The 27,639-nt window shown below is 58.8% G+C and overlaps 1 protein-coding gene across 1 annotated transcript in view; it reads left to right on the forward strand.

Annotated features, from left to right (window-relative positions):
- Positions 1 to 27,639, forward strand: part of LOC111149772 (potassium voltage-gated channel subfamily Q member 1) — a 307,874-nt gene that overhangs the window by 209,379 nt on the left and 70,856 nt on the right. Inside the window, exon 12 of the mRNA XM_022507038.1 lies at positions 24,348 to 24,423. Within this exon, the coding sequence (XP_022362746.1) occupies positions 24,348 to 24,423 (76 nt within the window). The remainder of the gene's footprint in view (positions 1 to 24,347; positions 24,424 to 27,639) is intronic.

The raw sequence follows: 27,639 nt of genomic DNA on the forward strand, positions 1-27,639 counted from the left end.
CTGGATCAGAGGCAACGTGCCACGGCGGGGGAGGGGGGGTTTACTGATTTGGCATTTCTGCTGGGGATGCTCTGTGTTTGTCCAGGCTCTGTCCTGCCAGGTCCTCGGGAGCTCTGCAAACAAGAGCCCCAGGAGGGAAGGAGGCCTCCCCTCCCCCCACTGCTCCAGGGGGTCACCGGGGCCTCCTATCTGAGTAAATGCCAGCCGGCCAAGCAAACCAAGGGCCTTGAGGCCCTGAGGGGGTGGAGGGAGGAAGCCCACAGCTTTGAGGCCTCTGGGTGGGTCTGGGGGCCAACCACACGCGGCTACTCCACGGTCCCCATCGCAGATGGGCCCTCAGGTGTCGGGGATGGTTTGTTCCTTCTTCGTGTTCCGGGAGAGTGCTCCCTGCCCAAACCCTGAGGTGGGGTCTTCCGATTTCCAGCAGACCTGTGCAGCCCTCCAGCAGCGCAGAAAAGGGACCGGAGCCCCCTATGATGTTCGAGAGGGAAGGGGACGTTCTTAACGGTCACTCGGGGACAACTGGCATGGCCAGCAAATGCGGACAAAAGCCTGTGTATCCTTCTACTAGACCCGTGGCTCCCTGGGCTCCCCCTCGCCATGTGGGGGCCAATCTTTGTCTCCAGGGTTTCCCAGCCCCAAGACCCCGTGGTCCTCGAGTGGGGGAGGTCTGGGGCCCGGGCTTCCATCTTCCATGGGTCATCTGACTTCACTCCTCTCGAAGTGTTCTTGCCCTCTGGGACCTGGCCTCTCACACTCTCTCGGGCTGACCTTGAGGTTGAAATAAGTCTCGCCCTTGCCTGGCACTCAGGTCCCAGGTGGCAGATCCCTTGAGGTCCGTCTGTCCTCAACCCCCTCTGAGCTCCTCTGTCTTACTCCCAAGAAGGCATCTTCTCAGGGACGGGAGGGAGGGTCCCAGAGGAGAGTAGCCCTCCCTGACCTTCTTTTGCTGTCTACGTGGCTGGGCCCCAGGGCTCTGCATGCCGTGGTGCTCAAGGGGGGAGTAGAGTTGGAGTTTCCTAACCGACATCCCCCTGCCCACCATGTCCACCCCACGGCCCTCTCCCAGATGCCCTTTGGAAAGTGCCTGGCACACTCTGGACACAGCCCACATGCCAGGCTCTTCTCCCTGGTGGACCAGACCCGTGTGCCCACACGCACCACGTTCTGTGATGTTCTCCACTCGCTGATTCTACTCTGTCTTACAGAATTCTATGTTATCGATAACATCGGTACATATGTCTGTGTTTGTCGTAAGATATGTGTGCATAGAAAATGAACCATCAAGAAAATGTGGGATGTAACAATGGTTATTATTATTAGTTTAATTACTTCTAACAATTTTCGTGGCCTGTGGTTCGGACTTCCCGTTCCAGCCCACCTGTTCCCCCGTCAGGACACCTGCCCCCGCCGCCAGGACCCCGCTGGGCCAGCCAGGTGGGTGTTGTGGTGGTGAACGGGCAAAGTTCATGGGCCCAAGTGTGTGCGCACAGAGGTAGATTCCAGTCTCTGGTGGCGACTTTCACCAGAAAGTCTGGGAAGATTCCATGCGGGTGTTTCGGGTCGGACGGCTGCGAGGCCCAGAACGGTGCTGTCAGGGTTCCGCGAGAGTTCTGCGCTCGGCTCTCCCCGTAAGGGCCTTGAAGACCTTTTCCGCCTAAAGGAGAAAGCCTGGAAGTTCTGGATACTCGCAGGGGTGTGGTGGTGCAGACGGGACTTTGGTCTACACGGCAGGGTTAGGCAATCAGTCCACATGAGTAGTTTTGGGGCTAGAATGGCGTGTCGTGGGTGGCCGTGTATCAGATCCCCCACCTGGGGGCTCTATCCAAGCTTTCGGACGATCAGCCACCCACAGCCCAAGTGTGCAGAGACCCCGGCCACTTGTCCCCAGCAGTGGCCGGTGCTTCCTGTTCAGCCTACAAACCGCCTCAGGAAAGGAATGTTACCCGTGGCCGGTCCTTCCAGAGGGACAGGATGTTTTAGGGGAAATCACACAGGTGTCCTCACAAGACATCAGCTGCAGGCCCGCCCTGGTTGGCCAGGAGACCCGTCCCTGCATGTTCTCACCCACCCCTGCCTCCCCTGCCCCAGGCCTGGGCTCTGGGCCCCGGGCGCCTGCCCTGCTCTGTGTACCTGCTCTGTGTACCCACCGCTGGGTCACAGCGGTCCCATCGAAGATCCAACGTGTGTCCCCTTCTGGGACACACCACTGCTCCTCCAAACCATGAGCCCGGCACGTGGGGGGCACTTCTGGGGCCCCAAGGGCCGCCACCTTCTGCGGCAGACCCACCCTGACCCACAGGGGAGCGGAAGGCCGCTGGGCGTGTGAGCGGTCCCCCCTGCCGCTCACTGAAGGCCCCTCTCTGGAGCCCTGGGGTTGAGGGACTAGGGATGGGAAGGAATGGGAAGCCGAGGGACCAAGACCCAAGGTCTCTGTTCAAGGAAGTGCGGGGCACAGGCCTGTCACCATCCTTTAGCGCAGCACATTGAGCAGCCAGCAAGGAGTCCCCGGGACTCAGCGAGAAACTGCGGCCTGCATCCCCGCTGCTTAGAGGGTCACGGGTCGAAGCACGTGTTTCCTCCAGAGCAGAAGACAACACCTCGCTAGGACGTGAGTGCTAGGACCTTCCCAGGAAAGAAGGTTCTGGGCCAGGCTGACCCCAGACTGGCTACTCAGCTGGGGAGCCCCTTGGGGCAGCTGAGTTCATGTAGCTTCTTCTGGGCCTGGGGACCAGAGCGTGCCCTTGTCTCCCACTCCAGGCCTGGTGAGCCTCTGACACCCGCAGATGCTTTGGGGGCCCCCGCAGAGGCCTGCCAGCGCGACAGCCTTGGAGCCGCTCCTGGGCACAGGGCCCGAGCACGTGTGCTCAGCCCGCCCTCGCTGCGGCATTGTCACCCCAGATCCTGTCACCCCCCCATCCAGGGCCTGTCCAGACCCTGAAGATACGGAATTCGACAGAGGAGACACAGGCTCACCCACAGAGCTTGGGATTTTCCCAGGAGGGCGGCAGGGAGGAAGGAGTTTCCACAAACAGGGGCGGGGTCCCGGCGGGCAGCCGATGCTGGGTGGGAGCGGGGCAGCCTCGTGGCTCGGGGGAACGGTCTGTGAGCAACGTTGCAAATGGTGACCCAACCCCCGCGTCCACCTCTGGCCTCATCGCCTGTCGGTCAGGAGATACTCTCCTGTGTCTTCTCACTTCAGTTCTAAGTCACCTTCTGCCACGGAGGCCTTCGTCACTTCCAGGGACACCCCAGTGTGCCGGCCGGGGAGCCAGTCCCGTTTCCCTCCCAGCAGTAGCCTCTCCAGCCCATCCCTTAGGGGCGGGGCGGCGACATCATCTTTGCGGTCAGCCCCGTCCCCAAGATCACGAGGAGCGTGACGGGGGTCCCTCCTCGGCACCAGTGGTCTCCTTTCCGGGGGACACGCCAGTGCCCCGGAGACCTGCTGCTTTGGTTTGCAAAGAGGCCCCATCGCCCTGCACGTGACCTCTGTTAAAGTTTGACTCGCTTGTTCCGGACATTTGTTCCTTCCCTGCGACATTATTAAGTTCCTTAATTTCAATAGGAAGTGTGCTTGGGGTCGCATGGGTTTACAGGCTGAACGTGGGGGAAATGGAAACACAGATCGTGTTCTCTGGCCCCAGAGTCAAGGCATCTCTCTGAGCGGCTCGGGTCCTCTCCTGAGTCCTCCCCTGCGGTCTGGGAGCGCGGCGAGGGGCCTCCTCTCACGGGGGGGCTGCTTTATGACCCCTGACAACGCCCCTTCTCTAGGCCAGTTGGGCACTGATTTCCCTCAGAGCTTCTTGCCGGGGTGGAAGTCCTCCCTGGCCACCACGGGACACGTTTGTCACTTCCAATAATTGATCTGTTGGCCTTGCTGATTTCTTAAGTGGATGATCTTATCAGCCGCAGATAAGGACCGTTTTCTCTCTCCCAACCCTCACGCCTCCATCTTTCTTTTCTTTGGCCTTAAGTGGACTTTGCCGGATGCCGCGTGGGGCCCCTTGGTGGCCTTGTCTTGGGGGGGGTCGTCCTAGAAATGCATTCTCCTTGAATTAATAAGTGACTGACAGGAATGGAAACGTCGCCTCCACGGCTGGGATGGCTTGCCCTGGCTTTCCGTCTCCAACTTTACCAAATTAAGGAAGTTCCTTCCCAGTCCCACGCATTGGGAATTTTCATTTAACTTTGGAACTTTAAGAAATGCCGTCTGCGGGGCGCCTGGGTGGCTCAGTGGGTTAAGCAGCTGCCTTCGGCTCAGGTCATGATCCCAGCGTCCTGGGATGGAGCCCCGCATCGGGCTCCTTGCTCTGCAGGGAGCCTGCTTCTCCCTCTGCCTCTGCCTGCCTCTCTGTCTGCCTGTGCTCGCTCTCTCTCCCTCTCTCTCTCTGACAAATAAATAAGTAAAATCTTAAAAAAAAAAAAAACTAAAAAAAAAAAAAAGAAATGCCGTCCGCACGAAGGGCTCGTGCACACCTGCCTCCTACTTTCATACAGGCCGCGGGAACGCCTGGCAAAAACAACAGATTACTAATAGTTCTATGACATGCCAATCCTGATGTTCGGCGAGGCCGGCAGATGCGGCGGCCAGTCCCGGGCAGCCCCCGCGTCCCAGGCACAGCGGCGGGCTGTGAGGTGCGCACACGCTCTCGTTCCACGGCCAGTCCCGGCACACGGGGCCCAGCCATCAGCCCTGTCTCGTGCCCCCTTGCCCAGCCTGCCCCGGCACCGCCGATCCTTCGCACCGTGGGCGTGTCCCGCTCGGGGGGCTGGCAGCCGTGGGACACCCAGACCCAACCCGACACGGTCGGGGTGCAGGCCTCGCTTGTCCTTAGACGCTGGGCTCCCCGAGCTCACGCTCGGCACGCGGTGACTCAGGCCAATCTGCTGGTTCTTCCCGTCCCCCCCGGCCCATGCTCCTGCCCGGCCTCACCTGGTTGCGGTGCCACCGGAGCTCACAGTGGTCCTGTGGTCAAGGCCAGGCCGGGTGACAGTGTCTGTCTTACAGAGCGGGAGCTGGAGGCCGGGGCAGTTTGTAGAACAGACTTCGAATTACGGGGAGACTATGTGCCTCCCGCAGAGAGCTCTCTCGCACCTCCTCCCCGGCCTCCCCCGCTAACATGTTAGGTCAGAATGGAGCGTCGGGCACATCCAACGCACCGATGGAGGGACGCCATGGCTAACTCAAGTCCCTTGTTCAGATTTCCCGGTTCTCCCATCCTGTTTCTGTCCCAGGGTCCCGTCCAGGACACCACCTGCCATGCAGCTGCCATGTGTCCCTCGGCCCCTCTGGGCCGTGACAGTTTCTGACTGTCCTTGTTTTTGATGACTTTGATGGCCTCGAGGAGGATGGGTTCGGTGTTTTGCAGGACAAGCATGCACTGAGACGGCCTGCGGGCTTATGGGTCTTGGGGAAGAAGACTGCAGAGGGGACCCACCCTTCTGCCCCAGCCTGATAGGCACACACCTGACGGATGTGTCCCCGGGGTGTGGCAATGGGTTCCGTGCCCGTGGCGCTGGCCTGGACCACCCTGTCCAGGGAGCACCCATCAGGTGTCTCTGTTCCGCCCTCGCCCCTCTTCCCTCTTCCCCCTTGTCTATGTGGACCTGCCCAGGTTTGGCTCTGGGGTCCTGGATCATCCGGTTGACCCCCAAGAGCCCCCGGGGTGGGCAGATTCTGGAAGAGACCCTCGGGAGAATGAGGCCCGGCCTTCGCTCAGATCAGAGCCCTGCCCTGGCGTGCGGGGGCGGGGGAGCCGGGCCGGCAGACAGAGTGTCAGGCCAGACGTGGGAATCCGCACATGGCCCCTTCTCAAAGGCGGGTGCTGTCCCCGGGGCCCCCGCGGGGTCCTTGGGCCTCTTTCATCGGGCACATCCGAGCCTCGCCTGGCCCATGGTGGAAGTGCAAATCTAATTAGTCTGGCATCGAGCCCGTCTTAAAAGTATTAACAGAGCCTTAAACTGTGCTGTTGGACAGGGATGAAGAAACGCCCCAGCGAGGAATTACCGGATGGTGACAAAGCCCCAATTTATTAGTCTTCTGCAATGGGGGCTGTGCGAAGGACGTTCATTACTTTAATGGGACTTATTTTGCTTCGTTGCCCAAAGTAATTGGTTTATTAACCTCTCCTTTCCTTTGGGGGGAGAGAAAGGCAGAGGGCCGAGTGGTGGCCCCGGGAGAGCCTTGCCCGGCGCTCTGCCCCCGACCCAGCACGCCTGACCGGCCGCGGCCCAGCCCCCAACCCCCCGGCGGCAGCACCCTGTCCCCGCTGGCCTGGGCCGGAGCAGCCCTGCGCCGTGGCCTTGCTCTTGCGCTTGCTGTGGGTCAGGCACTGGGAATGCAGCCGTGAGAAAAACAGGGCCTCAAGGACTCTGCTGGGGCCCCACACAGGCGTCCCCGCAGAAAGTTACACAGTTTCGGGGAGGCGTGGGCCCGAGGCCAGAGCAGGCAGGGCAGGCAAGAGGACACGGCAGCAGGGACGTGGGCCGGAGGTGGGGGGGGGCAGGGCAGCCAGGCGAGTGGGCATGGGGGGGGCAGGGGACAGAGTGCACAGGGCAGGCCAAGCTGGAGGCAGGTGACTTCCCCAGCCTCCAGCTGATAGCACTGATAAGGTCCGCATCTCAGAAACTGCCCCAGCTGCTTCCCCACCTCCCACAGGAGGATTCTCCGGGAAGGCTGCTCAGGCCCGGGGCACTGCACACGGTATCTGATCTGCAGAAATCGGCATGAGACCTGTGCTCGGCCCCTGGGCCTGGGTGAGAGGGCAGCTCAACCCTCCTGGACACCCAGCACTGTCCTCGCCAGCCCCTGAGTGGCCCCCTGCTAGACAGGAATGACCCTTGCCCTGACCCCCAGCTCAGGATGAGGCCGTCTCCTTGTGTCCCTAGACCCGGGGTGGGTAGAGGAGAAAGTGCCCTCTGGACACAGGCCGAGCCAGCGCCCATCCCCCATGATGGACCCCAGGCAGCCTGGTTCTCGGCGCAGATCCTGGGGAAAGGGGTCGTGTGTATGTTGAGGGCGTGTGGGGTTGGGCCTAGGGTCCTCGGCATCCTGAGGGATCACCCCGCACGTGCCTCGCCCTAGGGGAGTCGAAGGCCCGACTAGAGGCCTCACGGAGGCCTGGGGCCCGGAGCCCTGTGCCGGCATCCCCGGAAGCCCTGGCCGGTCCCTCGCTGGGGCTCTGTGTCGTCACCTGCCATGTGAGAGGGACACACAAGGCCTTCAGCGTGAGCCTCGGGGGCTGTGATCTGCAGCCCGCCCCCCCACACACACACACCTGGAGCGTCCACCTCCTCTCCTGGTAGTTGTCACTTTGTCCCTGAGTCCGGCAGTGTGCTGAGGGCCAGCCTCGGCCCTGTGTGCTGTGGCAGACGCGGGCTAATTGGCCAGTTGCGGGGGGAGGCCTGCAGAGCAGGGTGAGCGGTGTGGGCTGTGCTGAGCAAGCGCTTGGGGGACCCAGAGCAGCCCCAGCGCCCCTGGGTTAGGGTGAAGGGAGCTCCAGCAGGAAGGAGACTCAGGGCCCAGGCGGCACAGAAACCCCAGCTTAGCCACGTAACCCCCAACCTGGGGGCCCGTGAGCTGAGCACGCCGGCAGGACGGGTCAACGGATGCCGAGGTCTCCAGGAGGTACGGGTTTTACAAAAGCAAAATGGCCTGAAAGTCAGGCCAGAACTGCAGGGCCTTGGGCTTCCAGATGGAAGACAGCAGGGGAATGAGGGGTATTTGAGAGGCCCTGGGTGGGGTCAGACGACAAGGAGGACAGGTGAGCAGAGACCGCATCCCCAGAATCCATGCGGTGTCTCCCAGTCTGGCGGGAACAGGCAGTCTGGAGGCGGGTGGCTCTGCCCACCCCAGCCCCGCTGGCTTCCTTCTGGGCAGTGGGAGTAAGGGATTCGGGGCACTGTGCATTTGAAAGCCCAGGGCCTGCCTTCCAGTAGGTGCCTGGGGCTCATGCAGGGGGAGGTGGGGTGGGGAAGGAGGAGAAGGGAGAAGGCAGGACAGTGGGGAAGGCCAATGTCTCGCTGGGATGCTGGGGACCCCACCCAAGGTTTGGTGGGTCCAGAATCCAGCTTTCTGGAGAAGGGCATGGCCTTGGGCCCAGGACTGTGGTCATGGGAGCTTGGGATGCAGCATGGGGCACGTGGGTGGCCCGGCAGGTTAGAGAATCTGGGGGTGGGGGAGATAGGCAGTGTCCCAGAAGGGGCTCTATCCTCAGACACAGGAGTCTCACCACCAGTGCCCCACAGCAGACCTCTCCCCTCACCAAGCCCTCCATCATGGTGCTGAGGGGCTAGGAAGGGCACCCACGGATCATGAGAGTCCCACACCAGCTCTGGGGCGACTTGCAAGGAGGAGGGTGGGGGCCTCCCTTCTGCAAGGCGGGGCCTGCTCTACCCCACCTGAGGGGCCCCAGAGGGCCTGGCAGAACCTCCTGGTTCCGGACCCCCAGGGCTCACCTAGCCCGCGAGCCCCTGCTGCCCGCATCTACATGGGCAGGAGATGGGAGCTTGGAGGAGGGCTCGAGAGAAGCCCACAGTGAGCGAGGTCTCTGCGTCCTGCCCAGGGAGCGCTGGCGTCTGCGGTGGCGCTGGCCGGGGCCGGGGCATCTGGAAGGAAGTGCACACAAATCACTTTTCTAGAAGAAAATCAGTGAGAAGCCCATGTAATTCTTCTTAGACATGAGGGGTTTTCTCCCCTTGTTTTAATCAACAAGTCCCCAGTAAGTCATTCCAGCGAGGCCATTACCCATGGCTCATAATCTCCCGGGGCTGCGGGCGAATCGGGACCCCCTGGCTCTTTCGCTGAAAACACTTTTCTTGTTTTCTTTCTCCAGCGTGCTGGAAGCGGGCCAGCTCGCCGGTTCCATTAACTTAATGAGGGCTGACAGTCTGCAACAAACGTCCCTCATAATCTTCCCGGGATTTAAATGGGGTCCTCCCAGCCGCCCGCTCACACCCAACCCTTCCCTCTGTCTGCACGCCCAGCCCCTCCCGGGGACAGAGGCGGCACAAAGATGCGTTTCTTTGCTGGCTCCTTCCCGGGACCTGCACGGGCAGCATCGGGCTTTCAGGCCAACGTCCCCCTGGGGGCGCGAGGACCCTGCTCCCCACCCCAGAGAGCCCAAAGCCTGGCCACCGTGCCTTCTTGAGAGCTCGGAGCTGCATGGCCATGCTGGCTCCGGGGCTTCGTGTCCCTGGAAGGCCACGTCCTGGTTATGACACAGCCTGGTCCACGCTGTGTCTGTGGGGTCTCTGGCCACGGAGGCCGTTGAAGCCATGGGACTTTCCGGAACCAGCCAAGGCCCAGCCTGGGAACGGGTGTGGGGTTCTCACAAGTCCCCGTCCGAGCTCCCATCTCCCATCCTTTGCTTCCAAGGGGACCCCCAGGCTCTTGGGAGGAAACAGACCCCAGCACTTGGGAGAGGCCCAGGGTCACGGGGCAGGGGTCTCCGCGAGCGGGTGGGAAGGGAAGATTGGACTAGATGTCCAATGGGGGCCAAAGCCGCGGGGTCCCACCCCCAGGAAACCCTCCCCTGGTGAAGGGACTTGGGGGGCAGCAGGTAGGGCGTGACACACACACTTTCTAGACATGCCCGTCCAGGGTCACGCCCCACTCGGCCCCTTGCACATGTCATGGGCCCTGCCTGTGAGCAGGAGCAGGCATCTGGGGGAGGCGACGTTTGATGGGGCCACAGACAGTGCTGTCCACGTTGTCGGCCACCCCTGTGCGCCCCCTGTTGCCCTCACTCGGACCATCAGCCACACTGGCTCTCTGTCCGCGACTCCTTCCCTCCCCGGGTCTCGCGCGTGGGGTCCTCCCTGCCGACCGCCATCTCTCCCCTCTTCTCTCCCTATGTGATGTTCCTTCTCCAGGCCAGCTGCTGCTCGCCGTCTTGGGGTTCCCATCCCTGTGGCTCATCAGGGAAAGGTGGCTTCGGCCAGGATGGGGACAGGGCCATTTGGGGTCGGGGCATCCCCGGCAGGGGTCACTCTCCTGCCCAGCTGGTTTCCGCTCCCCAGGAAGCCCCCTGCCCCCTGCCAGCTTCTCCCCCACCCATCTTTGAGCTTCCAGGGCAAGGTGGGTGGCAGGGGGTGGCCCTCACTTGGGGTTTCTGTGCTGTGTGCCCAAGCACTGCCACGTGGCACCTCTCTGGGGCTCCTTGTTCTGCACCCCATGTCCTGAGAGGCCACACAAGGCAGGGCCTGCTCCTCCTTCCTTGTCCCCGCTTCTACCAGAGGCCCAGTCTCAGCGGGTGCTTGGGCCCTGGGGGGAGGCGTGTGGACTCGCCGTGGGCTGCCCTGAACCGTGCCGAGTTGGAGGGACCTGTGTTTCCCGAGCTCCGCGAGCTGGGTGGAAGCGGGGTAGACCGGAGCTCCACAGGGCCGAGTTAAGGTGGGAAGTTGTGGTGAGTGGCTTGTGAGTGTGAACTGTGTTGGGTGGTCTCGGGGGGCCCAGTAGGAAGCCCCGTTCTTGGGGAAACAGAATTCGTTCCTTTCCCTTGGTTCTGGGACGTGTTGAGGCGAGTTTCCCTTGCCAGATCTGTCTCGGTCACCTGTCCCGAGGTCCTCGAGGAATTTCGCTGCCAACTGGGGGCCCGCATGGGAGTGCTCCGATTTCTGGATCATCGGTATGAAAACAATCTTACAACGACCTCAGAGCCCTATACATGTGGTGACTCGTGATGCAGTGATCAGAGGGGACGGGACCGCATGTCACCCCGCGCCCCGCCCAGAGAGCCTGCCTCCCGTGTATCTGTCCAGGCACGTCATGAGGGGACCACGGGCCACCCTCAGAGTCTGGACGTCACCGGGCAGGCAATAGGGGGCCATGGCAGGATTTGGGGTGGGGCAGGGGGTATCACAGATCTGCGATTTGTCTCTTGGCCCAGGAAGCCCCCCATGGCAGCCACACCATGGTCCATGGGCTGGAAGGGAGAGGCGCAGCCAGACTGGGGATTTCGGAGGCCTCCGCCCGGGGAGGGAGCTGTGTTGCTGAGGCTGCCTGCCCGGGGCCTTGAGCCCCCCAACAAAGAACCCCAAAGAGGGCCATGCCCTGGGCAAAGCTGGGAGGGCTGGATGTGTTCCCCTTCCTTCCCTGTCCACCAGAGAAGCACCCAGCCCCTCTGTGCACCTCCCCCAGCTCTTGCTCTCAGGAGCGGCCTGGGACACTCTCCACACCCCCGTATTCACAAGATGGAACGCCCAACACCACCACCTAGTTTTAGAACATTCTCATCACCCCCAAAAGCAGCCCTGTGCCCCTGAGCAGTCGCTCCCCCTCCCCTGGGAAGAAAACACTGATCAGCTTTCTGTATCCAAGACCTCATGTGTTCAGAGACGTTCACCCAGGCTGTGTCCTCTCACTTCGTGGGATGGTCTTGGCGTTCACATGTGTCATGGTAGGACTCAGGGTGGGCAGAGAAGTCTGTGGGCCCAGTGTGCCCCCTGCCAAGGCAGTGAACCCTCAGGTACAAGAGGAGGTAAAACCAAAGGACTTGCACCCCCGAACCAGGGCGTCCAGCCGCAGGGAGCCATTCTGCTCGGGACACTGGGCTTTGTACCGCGGCTACACTGAGCCCAAGGCCTGCTCAGCAGCTCGGTTTCCACGGCTTCCTGAGGGCCTGGGGGTGGGCAGGGCCGAGCTGCCCCTATCCCCGCTCCTGGTCTGCACCCACATCTCGAGGCCCAAGCCCCGTGCCAGGCCCCCTCGGCCCACAGAGAAGGGGGTCGCACGTTCAGGCCTTCCCGCCCCAGACGTGGGGGCCATGGGGGCTCCGAGTCCTCTGAAACCGGGGCGCGTCCCCTGCTCCCACCCCACGCTCTGCCTCCAGACTCGGGCCACGCTGGGCAGGGCAGCAGCATGGACCATGCAGCCTCAGCCCCAGCGCTGGGTGTGCGTGATGGGAGCTCGGGCGGGGCTCTGGCCAGGGAGGAGGGCGAGGGGCGCCTGCCATGGGCACGTCGGCAGCCCCCAGCATGGAAAGGCTTTAAGGGCGGGGTGGGGGGTTCGTGGTGGGAGGAGAGTCTGCAGAGAGAGCGCGGCAGCGAGTCCCCACCTCGCCTGGCTGGGCCCTCTCCCCCTGCAGTGGCTCTGCCCGGAGGTGGTCACGGTGGGCTGCCTCCGGAGCCACCACGGGTCAGCTCAGGGGCAGCAGAAGACAGTGTCACGAGTACCCCCTGTTTCACCTGACCTCAGAGCACAGTGGCTTCTCTGACCTAGGCAGGGCCATGCCCGGGGAGGCTGCTGGTTCCAATTACCGGGATTGCACAACTGGGGCCCAGGGACGCTGTTTGTGAAGTCACCTGACTGGGCCGCGGACTTTCCCACCTGTACCCAGAGCCGCAGGCAGGAGCTGCCCCTGGAGGGCGGGTCACGGGGCGGAGGGGGGCAGGTACTGCAGGGCCCAGGTGGACGGCATGTGGACACAGAGCCCAGCACAGGCTGGGGGAGGCCTGGACACCCACCCTCAAAGACAGGAATCTGAGCCCGGCGGGAGTGTGACCCGGCGCCCCTGGGGACAGACCCTTGTCCCTCAAGCCACGTCCCCCCTGCAGCCTGAGTGGTGCTGGGGGTTCCCCTGGGAGTCCCAGATGTAAGGGAGGCCAGGCCAGGAGGAGGCCCCGCTGTGGCGGGTAAGGCCCGGGGGTGCCACACATTTGGGCATGAGACTTGGCAGTACTGCTGACCGAGAGACTTGTCCCCCATCTTGGTTCCATCCTCTGTAAGATGAGGACGTGGCTGACCACTGCCTCCCAGTCGTCCTGAGGTTAAAATCCGTGAGGGTAGCGCCCACCAGCCATCGCGTGGGACGGCAGGAGGCTCCTGGTCCGTCGGCGCCGGGCCTAGGAATGAGAGGCAGACCACAGAGAAAGGAGAAAGACGGGACAAGCGATGCTGGGCGCATAGGTTGTATTTCCTAAAGAAGGCAACCTCTTTGGGAAGGTCTATGAGAAGTAGAGAGACTAGAACCTCCTCCTCCACCAGGCCCTACAGCTTTTTGGAAGCCCTCCCTCCGAGTCCCCGTCCACAGGCTTGTGCGGAAAGCTTCCTTGGTGATTTGGCACTACCAGCCTCTGAGAGGTTCCAGGGACACGCCCGGGCCTGGGACCCACAGGAAGCGGGTGCTCTTGCCTTCAGTGTGGTGACGCCAGGGACAGCACCAGACGTGACTGACCAGGGAGGCAGGTGGTCTTTGAGTTTGAACTGAGAGGTCCCTCCCCCAGACCCCTCAGGCCTCTGGGAGACTCAAAGTCTGGTTAACAGAGATGTTCCCACAGTCCCAGCGAGGGGTCCTGGGTGTAGACCTTCAGAGACAGTCAGCACAGGGCTTGGCCTCAGGCTGTGCCAGGGACAGCAGCCCGTCTCAGACAGGGGGGCCCTCCGCTCTCTGTTTCAGTCATTTCCAGTCACTGCTGTTAATTCCCTCCTGTCTGCTTGCTTTGGGTTTGTCTCTTTCTAGTTTTTGGGTAGCAACTGAGATCACTGGTTTGAGACCTTCCGTTTGTGTTAGCGGAATCGTGGAACGCTACAGATTTCCCTGTAAGAACTGCTTTTGCTGCATCCCTTGAGTTTTGATATATCTTGATTTCCTTTTTTGTTCAGCTTGAGATGTTTGCCTGTGGCTGGGAGGATCTGTGCTGTGCAAGTGTGGCAGAATCGGGGATAAGGCCACCTGGGCCAGGTGTCTTCTTAAAGGAAGGTCTTTAACTACCCCTTTGGTACCTTTAGTAGTTACAAGCTTGGTTGAGACATTTTATCCCATCTTTAGTCAGTTCTAGGGAGTTAGAATTTTTTTTGGGAATGTGCCCAATCCTCTCGAGGTTTTCCAAAGTTGTTGGCATATAGTTGTTGAGAATATTCTTTATTATTATCGGTTTTATCCCTATGTGTAGTCAATTCTAACTTAATTTGGTACTATTTTTATTTGCCCCTTGTCTCAGTCAATCTTAGAGTTTTTCCTGTGTTGTTGGTTTTTTTTTTTTTAAAGAACCAAGTTCTGCTGCATTTAGATTTTCCAGTAAGACTTTCATGAAAGGAAAGAGCTACCACACTCACGACACTCCACGTTATAAAGATGTTGATGTATTTCTTCCTACTTGATCGATAGACTTACTGTAATTCCGGTAAAAACCCCAACAGGTTTTCCCGTGGGACTTACGCAGAGAGACAAGAGGAATAGACCTTCTCGAGGAAGCAGGGGAAGCCTTTCCCTCCAGGCGTCAGGACTCGGTGTGAGGCTGGCATGTGGGTATGAGCGTCGACACTCAGCCCCGGGGACCAAGCAGGGAGCCCCGGTGGGAGGCTCTGGGCTGTGCCGACGGCAACCTTGGGGTTATCCACGAGGGAAGAGGTGAAGGAGCCCCCTCACTCCGCGGACAACAGCTCGGGTACAATCCTCCCAACTCTCAGAACACGCAGGCTCCTTAGTATCTTCCGGACCTCAGCCTCAGAGCTCTTTCTTGGTCGGGACCCCAGTGCGTTGGCGAGGACAGAGGAAAACTGAGAAAGTTGTTGCGAGAGAGTAAGAGCTCCTTTCCCTCAAAAGGCGCCCGCAAAACGGAGATGTGATGTGAAACCGGGATTCGCCTGCGTTTCTGGTGTCGTGGCAATCCATTACCCCAAACCTCGTGGCTTCCGGCCGCCACGTTCATGGTCTCTGGGTGCACAGATCCGCAGTCGGACACAGTCTGACGGGTCTGAAAGGGGTCGTGCGGCTGGTTCCGCCTGGCAGGAGAGCCGTCGCCTGGCCTCCTCCAGCTCCGGGGGCACCTACCCCCGTCAGCCAGCGCCCCGTCCTCCTCCTGCACAGCCGGGCGGCTGCCCCCGTTGGGCCACAGCTCCCTCTAGCCACAGCAGAGGAACTTCTCCTCTTCTAAGGGTTCCAGCACCTCACGAGCACGGGCAGAGAACCCAGAATAATCTCTCCATCTCACAGTGCTTAATCTCAGTCGCATCTATGGTCCGGTCGCCTTGTAAGGTAGCCTAGTCACAGGTTCTAGGCCTAGGACATTGCTCAGCTTTTTCCGCTCGCCCCGGGAGCCGGTCTTCCCCGCACGCAAACTGACAGAGATCGGGTAGGGGGGCCCCTGGGGGGTCTCAGTCGGTGAAGCGTCTGCCTTCAGCTCCGGTCACGACCTCGGGGTCTGGGGATTGAGCCGTGCCTCGGGCTCCCTGCTTAGCGGGAATCTGCTCCTCCTTCTGCCTGCCCCTCCCCTGCTTGTGCCCCCCTCCTCTCTCAAATAAATACATAAAACCTTAAAAAAAAAAAAAAAGAACTGGTGGGTAGGTACGTAGACATTACAGACGACTTACATCTAACTCATCTGTAAGAGCCCACATGAGCCCAACAGAGACGTGGCCCGAGACGTGCTCCACGTTCCCGGCAGAGTGCGTGCGCGGGGCCAGCTGGGGCATGAAGGCCCACTTCACACTCATTTTGTTGGTGTGAGCGAGGAAGGCTGATCACTGGGGGGTGCAGATGGCGCTGTGGGGGCTCAGGGTCTCCCGCACTGCTGGGGGACGTGCCCAGTGACGTTGGACATCCCTGGAGGGCGGCCCAGCCTGGGCAGGGGGCACCCAACCTGCAGCCTCAGCACATCACGGGGCCCAGGACCCGAGGGTCTCCTGCAGGGGTCCCCAGGCCTCCATCCTGCCACCTGTCCACCTGACACACCTGTGTTGTGTCAGAGCCACCAGAAAGGGGCATGAGGCCACCACCTTCCCGGGCCAAGCCCAGCCTGGAGAGAAGAGGAAACCCTCCCCGAACGGAGCCGGACAGGCCCGTCCCTGGCAGAACTCTGGAGTGGTCCCTGGCCTGTCTTTGGCTTGAGCATAGCCAGATCTGTGGGGGCCTGAGCACAGGCCCAGCCAGTGGGGGCCTCCACCCTGAGGGGCCGTGGAGCCCCAGCCCTCCACCTGCTCCCGCGCCACTGCAGGTGATTGAAGAGAGGCAGGGACTTGCGGCTGGGTGACATCCCCTCCCGTCTCCGGCCTGGGTGAGGGGCTTCGAGAGGCCAGCCGCCCCCAGCCCAGCAGGGGAACCTGCATCCGGGCCTCCTGGAGCTCGCAGCAGCTCAGCCTCCGAGCCCGGGCTCTTGCGCGAGCGCACACCCAAGTGCGTGTGTGAGTGCTGGTGTCAGCTGTGCGCCCTCCCGCCCGGACGTGTACTCTTAGCGCCTGCCACGTGGGTGCTGGCGTCCAAGCTGACACCAGGCCAGCCTGTGCGTCTGCGGACCCCTGTCCGGCTGCCCCCGGGCTCACCCACTCTGTCCTAGGGCGCATCCACGGCACCTTGGGCAGAAAGCCAGGAGGGCTGGGGTGACGGATGGGCCCCTGTGTTGGGGCCGAACTCCGGCTGGCCCCGCCCCTGAGCCAACGTCACCTGCAGATCAGAGGGGTCACCCAGCATCGGGGCGGAGCCTGCTGCTGGCGGGTCCTCCCTCAGGCTCCGCCCACCCAGGCTGCCCACACCTGGGCATAGGCAAGGCTAGGGTCCCCTCAGGTCCCCAAGGTTCCCCAGAGCTGTCACACCCCCATCCTCTCCCTACTGTGTTGTCAGCACCATGGAGGAGCAGACATGGCCCCCTCACCCGGTCCCACGGTCCCCAGGCCCAACACCCCCAGTCTGCTGGCCTTCCCTCCACCCGCCGGCTGGGAGCTCAGCCCCAGAGGCCTTCCAGCCTGATCGTTTGGTTTGGGGCTGAGCATGGGCCCTGCACCCTGTCGGGGCTGGAAGATGCTTGGGGAGGAGGAAGAAGGAGGGACAGAAGCTCTGTGTGTGTCTGAGCCTCTGTCTTCATGAGGCCCCACGCCCGAACGACCCTAAGAAGACGCATGTCCTTCCCCAGTGCCTCCTGGAAGATGCCTCAGCCTTATCCCTGCAGTACCCCAGCCTCCTGGTGCAATGAAGCCTCCTGTGGCCCTGAGACCCATCCTTTTTGCAGCCGGAGCCACCTGTGGGCCTGGCTGCTGGCAAGCCCGACAGGGTACAGCCGAGAGAGCTTCAGAGTCCCATCGCCCTCGGCTGGGTGTCCCCTCCTGCCCATGGGTGCCACGCCTTCTCTGCTGAGGCTGGGAGAACCGCCTGGACTTTAGAGGGCCCCTTACCCCGCCGGAGCCCCACGGTGGCACAAGGGGTCCCTGCCCGGCGACCAGGTGCCCACCTCCAGGGGTTTCCTGGCTGTCCCCAGTGGCCGGGGTGGGGGTGTCCGGTGTGGGTGTCAGCAGTGCGTTCCCCTGTAGGGCGGCACGTCAGTGTGCTGCAGGAATGCCGCTCTGTGGGCGTCTCCGTGCGCTGCAGCTCTGGGTTTTACTTCCCGCGAGTAAAGTTGCCGTAAATGTTCCGAGGCCTCCTTTTGGTGGCCGTGTGCACTGACTTCTCTGGGGTGTGTATCTGGAAGGACAGGTGCCGGGCGAGGACACGGACCGGTCCATGGTTACCGCCGGGCAGCTCTCGGCGTGGCTGACCCCGCCCACGCTCCCACCCGAAGAAGGACTTGACATGGTCAGTCCTTCTCATTCCGGCCGTGACAGCGGGCGGGCACGAGAACTGCATTGTGGTGTGGACCAGCATTTCCCAAGGGGCAATGGTGCAGAGCGCCGGTTCATGGGCATGTGGCCATCCCTGGTCCGTGAGGGGCCTGTTCAAATCTTTGGTCTATTTTTTTTTTTAATCATGTGGTCTTTTCCTTATTGGTTTGTAGGAATTCTAGATATATTCTGGATACAAGTCCTTTCCCCAAAAACGTCCTTTCCTAGCCTGTAGAGTGTCTGTTCATTCTCTCGATGATGTCTTTTGATGGAAGGACGCTCTTGACTTTAAGGAAACCCCGCCTGTCAACTATTTCCCTCTTACAGTTAGGGCTTCTTGTGTTTCGTTAAATCGCGGCCTTTCCCGAGGTCGCGGAGATCTTCCGCTGTTCTGCTCTCCAGGCTTGGTTGCCTCTGCCCTCGCTGGAATCATTCTGTAACTGGTTGCCGCAGGGACCCAGAGCTCATGGTTTTCCATACGGATGTCCGATTTGTCCCAGGGCTGTTTGTTGAAAAGAACATTCTTTCCCCAGTGGACTGAAACCAGGTGACCACACACAATGCATTTTCACCTTCGGATGTTCCGTTCTTTTCCACGGATGCGTGCATCAGTCTAATCTAGTGGCCCACTATTAAGAGGGCGACCCAAGACCGCCTGCAGCGATACCCAGTGTCCGTCCCCGACGCTTCACGGTGAGCCTTGCGCTCTGCGGTGTACCTCCTCCGACTTTGTTCTTCAGAATCACCTTGTCTGCGCTCAACCCTTCACTTCTCCACAGAATCCGCTTGAAATATGCCCCCCAAGAAATACTAAACAAGAAAAGCATTCAAAGACTGATCTGAGCCACGGTGAATCCCTACCTCAAAGTTAGCTCCTTGCCCATATTAAGCCTTCCAACTCATAAACATCATATGCTGAGTTGACTTCGGGCTTCTTTCCTTTCTTTCACGAGGGTTTGGAGCTTTTCTGTGTAGAGACTTTGCTCGTCTCCAGGAGGTTTATTTGCAGGCATTTTATGATTTCGGACGCTGCTGTTATTGGTATCTTTTTGTTTTATTTCCTAATGGTTACCAGCTTGTAGAAATACCAGTAATTACTGAAACTGATGTTCTTGCTAAATTCATGGATCAATCAAAGTGTTTATCTGAAGGTTCTGAAGATTTTAATATCAGTGATGACATCATTTGCAAGTAAGAGTGGTTTTATTTTTACCCTGTCCCGTGAGACTGTCTTTGTTTCCTTTCCCGTCCCTTGTCACATGGGCTGAGAGTTTCAAGACAGCGTCCCATAGGAAGGGCGGCCTGCAGGGCTCAGTGGGTGAAGCAGCTGCCTTCAGCTCAGGTCATGATCCCGGAGTCCTGGGATCAAGTCCCACATCGGGCTCCCTGCTCAGTGAGGAGTCTGCTTCCCACTAACCCTCCCATGTCTTGTGCTCTCTCTCTCTCTCAAATAAATAAATATTTTTTTTAAAAAAGGGTAACCACAGACAACTCTGCCTTGCTCCCTCTCTCAGAAGGAAGACCCCTAATATTTCACCATTGAGTGTGACGTCCGCTCCACCGGGCTTGTCTTGTTTTGTGTTTGTGTGTGTTTTCTACGTAATAGAGTTCCCTTCTGTTCCTGCTCTCCTTAGAGTTGTGTTTCTAATTAGGAAAAGCTCTTGAGTCTTATCAAATGTTTCTATGCATCTTTTGAATTGATTATATGTTTTTCCTTAGAGTTATTGTGTGGACTTTCTTCTGTGATTATAGAAAAGGTATAATTTATTCTTCTTTTTAAGATTTTATTTATTTATTTGACAGAGAGAGATCACAAGTAGGCAGACAGGCAGGCAGAGAGAGAGGAGGAAGCAGGCTCCCGGCTAAGCAGAGAGCCTGATGTGGGGCTCGATCCCAGAACCCCGGGATCATGACCTGAGCCAAAGGCAGAGGCTTTAACCCACTGAGCCACCCAGGCGCCCCACAAGTATAATTTATTCTTATTTTATTCTGTGGCCAATTATGGATGTTTATTCTCAGATGCTGACGCAGCCTTGGGTAACTGAATTAAACGTCATCGGTCACGTGTCTTTGGAGACAACACTGGGTTTAGTTTGCTGTATGGGCAGGATACTGGCCTCTATGTTGGCAAGAGAGATCAGCCAGTGCTTTTTCTGTCTTGAAATATACCGTCCGGTTTTGATATAAAGGCTCTGCTGCTTCATAAAAATTCTCCATAATATTTCTATAAAATGGTGTTAGTTCTCCCTTAAATGGTTAGAAAAATCACCTAGACTTAAGGTTTTGTTAGTTTGCTTTATGCAAAAATCATTAAAATTCCTAATTTAATTTATGTGATTAATATTGGAAAATTTGGGTTTTATTTCTTCTAGTGTCTGTTTTTATATATTATGTTTAAGGCATTGATATATTTTAACCAAACTGTCAAAATTACTCTTGTACGTAATGTCCTCTGAATAGAGTTTGTAACTCCTGAGATCTGTAAAGATGTTCTATTTTTTTTTTTTAGATGTTGTTTATTTATTTGACAGAGAGATCACAGGAGGCAGAGAGAGGAGGAAGCAGGCTCCCCGCTGAGCAGAGAGCCCGGCGCGGGGCTCGATCCCAGGACCCTGGGATCATGACCTGAGCCGAAGGCAGAGGCTTAACCGACCGAGCCACCCAGGCGCCCCAAGATGTTCTATTTCTGATGCCCGACACTGGTGACTTCCCGTCACCGAGGGTGACGTACGCAGTCACTCTTGCCAGAACTTTGTCAATTTCATTAGTTTTTTCAGAGAATCGCGATTTGGCTTTGGTGATGTTTTTAATGTAATCTTCACTTTTTATTTCATTGGGTTAAACTGTGTTTTATCTCTTTCTACCTACTTTCTTGGAGTTTAATTTTTTTAAAATAACTTCTTGAAAGAGAGTTTGGCCTCCCTCTCCTCTGACGTATACAGTCAAGGTCACAGGTTTTCTCCAAACGCTTGCTCCCCTTCATGGCGCGTCGGCCACTGATTGACCCAGGACATGGGACCTTTTTACTAATTTAAAATACTTTCTGGTTCTTAGCAGATTTCTGCTTGGACCTCGGGCCATTTAGATTCATTTCTAAAATGCTTAAGGGCTTTCTGGTTATCTTTTTCTTACTGATTTTAGTTAAATCTCCCCGCAGTCAGAGAACGTACATATGTGATTGAATTTCTTTGAAGTCCGTGGGACCTCGGTCCTCAAGCCCTGCACACAGTCCGTTCGCGTCAATGCTCCGTGTCACTTGGGCAGCTCACATGCGCTTCGGCCACCGGGCGTGGCGTCCTGTCAGTGTCGATTAGGTCCAGTCGCTGCTCATGTCGCCCAGACTCGTCTCTGCTGATGGTTCGCCTGCGTTTTCTGTCAGTGGCTGGTGGAGGGGAACCCAAATCTCCGTCCCTGGTCGTTCACGTTCTCTTTTACATTTTCTTCTGCTGCTTTCCTTTGTGTATTTGAGGTTATGTTTTCTGGCACATACAGACTTAGAATTAGTATCTTTGTCCCAGAGTGACAGCTTTTTAGAGGATGAAACACCCACCTTCGTCCCTGGTTCTACCCACAGTTCACTTCGTATGCTCTGCTTTACCTCCCCGCGCTCCCCTGGGCTCTATCTTTTTCTGTCTTTTTGCTGTCAACCTCTCTACATCTTCACGTCTGTATGAAGATTTCTGGACAGAATTATGAGCAACACCAAGGTGCCTTTTGAACTGGTCTGGCCGCGTCTGTCTGCGCACTGGAGTGCTCGTCCCCTTGGGGCGCACACACTCCACGGCCTTACGCGCGTCCTTCTTTCTTATCTCCTTCCCTGCTTCTTCTGGATCAATCGAATATTGATTCTATTTCATTTTTGTTCTGTTGCCCTGTTGCATTGACGTACTCTCGTCATCCCACCCACGGCTGACTCGTCAGGGTCGGCCTGGGTCGGTCTGAATCGGCCCATCTGCCGTGGCCCCGGTGGCCCGTGGCGATCGCAGCCGCGCGGCGCCCTCCGTGCCCTCTGCCTCCCGTGCGGTCTTTCGTCGTGCGCTTCCGTTTCGCGCGCACAGACACAGGGACGCGTGCGGGTTTCAGGTGCGTGCAGGATCAGATCGACATCGTTCCCCGGAGCCGACCGTTGCTGAAAATTATGAAACGTCCCTCTTTGTCTCTAGTAACGTTTAAACCTCATGAAGCACTACCGTTTCAGTCGATACAAATTGAAAGGTTCTCATAAATCTGTCCTTTTATGCGTTCTTAACCCCTCCCCGTACCCCACGCTTCCCCGGGGACCACTTTTCCCAGCCTGTCCCCTGAGCATGCCTTCCAGGGCGGCTCTCCCGGCCGTGAATTATCTTCCTTTTGCTTTCAGCTTCCTTTCTCCTTCTTACCGTGGCAAAACGGACATAACATAAAATACAGCATCTTAACCGCGTTTGTGCCCGGCTCAGGGGCCCTAACCACACTCACGTGCTGTGTGGCCGTCCCCAGCCTCTGTCTCCAGAACCGTTTCATCTTGGTTAACTGAAAGTCTGGCCCCATGAAACCCTAACTCCCCCTCCACCTCGCCGGCCCCGGCTGCCACCATCCTGCTGTCTGTCCCTCTGAATCCGACTCTTCTAGGGACCTCATCTGAGGAGAATCGTACAGGATTTACTTACTTTCCTTCTTCATTTCTAGGGTCTATTCAATGGGTCTAGGATGCTAGGTTGGTCATGATTTTCCTTGAGGAGTTTACAGACGGCACCTGGCGTGGTGTCGGGCGGCTCAGTTGGTGAAGCCTCTGCCTTCGGCTCAGGTCATGATCTCAGGGTCCTGGGATCGAGCCCCAGGTTGGGTTCTCCATCAGCAGACAGCCTGCTTCTCCCTCTTCCTTTGTCCTCCCCCCTGCTCATGCTTTCTCTCTCTCATTCTCTATCTCAAAAAAAGTAAATAAAATCTTAAAAAAAAAAAAAAAGACGTCACCCGGCTTTTACCTTTTCTGTTGAAAAGCCAGTCATCAGGATAATGCGTCATTGTCCCCAACCCCTCCTTCACTACTTCTGTGACATTCCCTGTGCCTTTGGTCTCGACCGCATTACTCTGAGAAGCCCAGGGAGCTAAAGGCCTGTTGGCGTCTGCGGTCTGATGTCTTCCATCATTTTTGGGACGTTCTCAGCCTCTGAGTCTCCCTCTTGCCTCCTTCCCTTCTGGGATTTCACGTGTCTTGGAATCCTGTCTCCCGCAGATTTTCTGTATGTTTAATTCTATCTTGTCTCCCTGCCCCTACCTGGAAATTCCCTTGCAGATCTCCTCTGCTATCAAATTTGTCTGCCACGTTCTTAATTTCCGTTATTGTCCTTTCTGTTCTAGAATTTCCGGTTTATTGTTTTTAAGTTTTTATTTCTCGGGTGAAACACTCCATCTATCTTCTTGAACAAATTAATCAGGGTTTTTTAAGTCTTTATCTCAAAGCTCGGAAGCAAACCACAGCCATCTGTTTGCTCGCGAGGCTGCGGGCCCGCCTTTGGGGCGGCTCATCTGAGTGGTCTCCTCTCCTCCACATTGTTCCTCCAGCAGCCCCGCTCAGACACGTCTGCGTGACAGCGTCATTTTGAGAGACGACAGTGGGAGCTCTGAGGGCTCTTGAGACCGTGGCTCATACACGTGGTCCACTTCCGCCGTGGTGGGAACAGACCCCACCTCTTGCTCAGGGGAACTGCAAAGGACCTGCCTTCCTCTTTGATCCACAGCAGGCTGCCCTCGGGCCATAACTTTTCCATTCCTGTCAGCACAAAATTCGCTCACCTCAAAGTCTCATCCAGTTAATGACGGCGTCATGCTCTATGCCCAACATCTTAGGATCCACCATTTCTTCCCCCAGCCTCTGCCCATTTCTTCCCCCAGCCTCTGCCCAATGCCCAGTCTCCAAACCAGCACCATGGGCTTGAAGACTCTGATACGACAGGACCCCTGGCTGGGTCCTAATTTCTCTACCTGTAATCCATCACTGCCTAGGAAACCACACCTAAATGTCGTGGGTCAAGACCACTGCTCGTTTTCTTGGTCACGATTCTGTGGGTCCGTAATTTGCAGTCGGCTCCGTGGGGAGGTCGCTCTGCTGGCTTTGTGTGTGTTTGTGCGGTCCTCTGGGGTGGGATGGTCAGAGGTGGCTTCACTCACGTGTCTGTTGCCTGATACTGGCTCTCGACTGGGCCACCTCTGTTCTCCTCCGAGCCACCTCTAGCCACTCAGCTCAGGCTGGATCATGCGGCCACATTCCAAGAGCACATCATTTATACACGGTGTGACTTCCCAGCATTCTTTTTCCAGAGCAAGTGTCAAGGTCAGCCCAAATTCAAGTAGTGGGAAAACCAACTCTCTCTCCTGACAGAGGATCTCCAAGCTTCTGGGCCACTGAATCCGCCACACCTCAAGATCTGTTTCTGTGTTCTCTTTTTTCCCTTGCTTTTCCGTCTTCTCAGTGTAAAAATACATAAAGGCTCCATGATACTATGGCCCTAGAGATCATTTTGGTTTTCCTGCGGCATGTGCAAGCCACAGGACAGCACACTCTTCCTGGCAGAGGCCTGGTCATGTGCAGTCTCAGCAGCCAAAGCCCCACCCCTTCCATGTGCGTGTGTTTCCTTCTAGACTTTTTCTACACACATTATCAGTCATGTTTCCTGTTTTGATGTTTCTAGAAGGATCTTTATTTCTAGAAGGATCTAGGTTTCTAGAAGGCATTTGAGAGGGGAGACACTTGGGAAGGCGCCAAGTGTCTGAGGTGCTGGGCACAGGATGAGGGCCATCTGGGCCACTCACACCTCTTCTCCCTCCTCCCCCGCAGGCTGCGGGAACACCACCGGGCCACCATCAAGGTCATTCGGCGCATGCAGTACTTTGTAGCCAAGAAGAAATTCCAGGTGAGTCCTACACTGAGCCCTCCCACCCTGGGCCAGCCCAGAAACTCCTCTCCCACTCACGGCAAAGGCTATAAGGCCTCCGTACCCTGCCACACCCTAGACCTGACCCTTCCCTCACCACATACCCCGAAACAACTTCGTTTTCTTCTGTAAGACAGCACGCCCCTGAAAGGACCCTGCGCCGAGGTCCAGCCTAGAGCTGGATGCACACAGAGCCTCGGGGACTCACCCTTCTCTCCCCGAATTGACCAGCAGATGACGCAGGAGTGACAGAGGTGCTGAGTCTGTCCCACATCACCTGGGCGGGAAGTAGGGTCTCCTCGTCCCCAGAGCCCTGTCCCCGGGAGTCAGTGCTCTTGGCCCTGTTCTTCCCCCACCCCCAGTGGGAGTCAGAACAGAAGGGTAGCCTGGCACCCCAGGGGGGCCCCCTTTCCAGGAGAAGGAAGGGCTCCTCTGTTGGGGCCGGAGCCAGAGGGGCGCCCTTGCCCATCCCCTTCCCTCCAAGGCCAGGTTTGTGGCAGCCACCCCTCGGAGCCCCTGGAGCCAAAGGGCCCCAGAGAAAGCCAGCTGGTAGCAGGCTCAGCTCCTTCCTTCAGCTGTGGGGACAGTCCTTGGTCTGAGGAGGTCCCTGGCTCAGCCTTCACTCTGAGAGCATGTGGACTGCAGAAACGGGGACCCTCAGGTGTGCCCATTCTCCTTCCAGAAGGCCTGGCCACTGTGCTCCCCCACCCCCACTCTGCTCCCCCACCCCCAACGCGTGTCACATGTAGCCCCAGGGCTCTGCAGCTGGCCGGACACCACACACACCGACCCTCGGCGGCGCTGCTGCCTCTCTGCCTGATACTCCCTGGCGGGGAGGCTGCTCACCGCCAAACTGGGACAAGTCACACAAAGGGTCCCACTAGGGTCTGGGACTTCTCGTTGCCCAAACACACGAGGCATCGTAAATGCCATTCTTGGCTGGCAGCCAGAGGTCTGCCTGGCAAGATCCTGGGGAAGACGTGATGGCCCCAGAGGTGGAGAGTATCTGAAGCCTGTGGCCCTGCCTTCCCTCGCACAGAGGGGAAGCGTGGGAGGCAGGGAGCTGAAGGGCGCTGGAGGAGGAGGGGCCCACCTCCCAGCAGCACCAGCACCTCTGGGTGGGGAAGGGGCACGGACCCTCTGCAGGGGACTGCTCTGGGCAGCACGGGGGAGGTCCTGGGAAGGGCCGGGATATAGCCCCCTCACTGGCCAGCAGCCTGGTGGTGACAACGAAGACCCCAGACATCAAACGGGTAGAGTGGGGGGGTCAGTGAAGAATCTTCTAGAATGGGGATGGCCCCCACCTGAGAAGCCAGGCTGCTGAGTCTCCCAAGCAGGGCCCTACAAGACGGGGCAGTGGGGAGGCTGTGCAGGGTGGGCAGTGGGCTTGCTGGGTTTAGGGGCCCCCAGAACAGCAGGCAGAAACTTGAGGCTCTGACTGCCCAGTTCAAGTGCCATGTGGACAGCTTCCAGCTCGGGACAGAGTTTGTCCTTGGTAGACAGGTGCCCGCGCAGTGAGAGCTGACTTGGGGAGCACCCCATCCCCGAAAGGCAGGCAAGAAACTGCCTGTGGGTATCAGCAGGGGCCCCGTACTTCCTTCTAGGCTGGGGCCCCCTTCCCTGCTGCAGGACACAGGTCAGGGCCCTGCGAGTGGCCCCCAGAAGAAGGCTGGGCCCCTCTACCTTCTCTGCTTTCTGCCCCACGCCTGTGCCCGGGACCCTTGGGGCCCCCAAACAAAGTCGGTGGGGCCCTTTGAATGGAGATGCTCCTGAGAGCCTCCCTGTGTGTCCCAGTGGGGCACCGAGGCTCTCGAGCAAGGCGGGGGACCGGGGCGGCCTCAGCCTCACCAGCTGGACCGTGTTGCCAGTGGCGGAGCTCCACAGGGAGGAGGGACCCCCAGGGGAGCGGCCTGGAGGGAGTGCCTGGCCGTGAGGAGGTCTGCGGGCCCAGCTGTCAGGGAGGCCTTCCCTTCCCCCACAACAGCCTGCTGGTCTGTCTGCCTGCACCCCGACCCCGCCCCCCAGCCCCAGGCGTGGCGGGTGGCCCCCCTCCTGCCTCACTGCGGCCGATAAGTGCCCAGGGGGCCGCCCCTGTGTCTGGCCAGAGGAGCCAGAGGCTCTTAGCCCTTCGAGTTTGCCTTGAACTCCCGTGTCCACCGTCGGTCAGTCTGGACAGCGCTGCATTATCTCGGCTCATCTCAGGCTCCTGCTGCTGCCGTCAGAGGAAATGAGCTCTGGAGGGAAAGTTGAGATGGTTTCTCCGGCGGGGCCCCAGGCCGCCCTGACAGATGCCTCCAAGAGTGCGGACCAGACCCTGGGGGCCTAGCAGCTCCACGATAAGTCTCAGGGCGCCTGGGGCCCCGCCGGGAGGCACGGACCCTTCTGTGGTCTGGGCTCTGAGCGTAGGGAGGCGGGGCTCACGCCCCCCCACCCCGGCCCCAGAGCCCTGTCCGGCAGCACCCCGTCCTGCAGACCCGTGCGGGCACGTGCTCCTACTCTCCCTGTCTCTCTCACACTCACGCCTTCCCAGAGGCACACGCATGTACACACAAGGTACCGACGCACTCAGGTGCCCACGTCCACCTGCACACCACGGTCTATGCTCTCCAGCCTCTCTGGGAGCCCATCCCAGGGGTGTGCTCCCTCCTCCCCAGGCCAGGCCCACTCCCTCCAGAGCTCTGAACGCAGCCCATGTCCCAGCCCAGACCTCACTGGCCTAGGCATGCCCCCCGGAGCCCTGGGGCTCGCAGGAGGCTGACCGTCATGACCCGGGGCCACCTCCCACGTGCACATGGAGAAGGAGCTCAGACTCTTCCAGAAGGAAGACCTAGGTCTGGGTGCGTTATTACCAGCCCGTACCTAAATGTTGCTGTTACGACGGTCATTCAGCTGACCGTGCGGGGAGCCAGAGGCCCGCCCCGAGTCCTCTCTCATGTCTGCCCTGTGATCTCGCAACAGGCCTTGGATATCGCCCACAAGGTGGTTCTGGAGCCCAGCACGGACCCCGAGGGAGATGAGTCTTCCCGTGCGGGGTACAGCTGTGCTTTGGGGACAATTGGGTCCAATCCCACCCTCCCCCACCAATCTCAGGGTCTTCATTTGGGGTCCACAGAGGGATTGTGTGTTGCCTGTGAGGGCCAAGGGCCCCACCTGATAGGTCATGTGGGGAGACAGGGACCACCTGGACTTCGGGGC

Source organism: Enhydra lutris, unplaced genomic scaffold (genome assembly GCF_002288905.1).
Source record: "Enhydra lutris kenyoni isolate GAN:26980312 unplaced genomic scaffold, ASM228890v2 scaffoldscaffold22, whole genome shotgun sequence".
Taxonomy (NCBI): domain Eukaryota; kingdom Metazoa; phylum Chordata; class Mammalia; order Carnivora; family Mustelidae; genus Enhydra; species Enhydra lutris.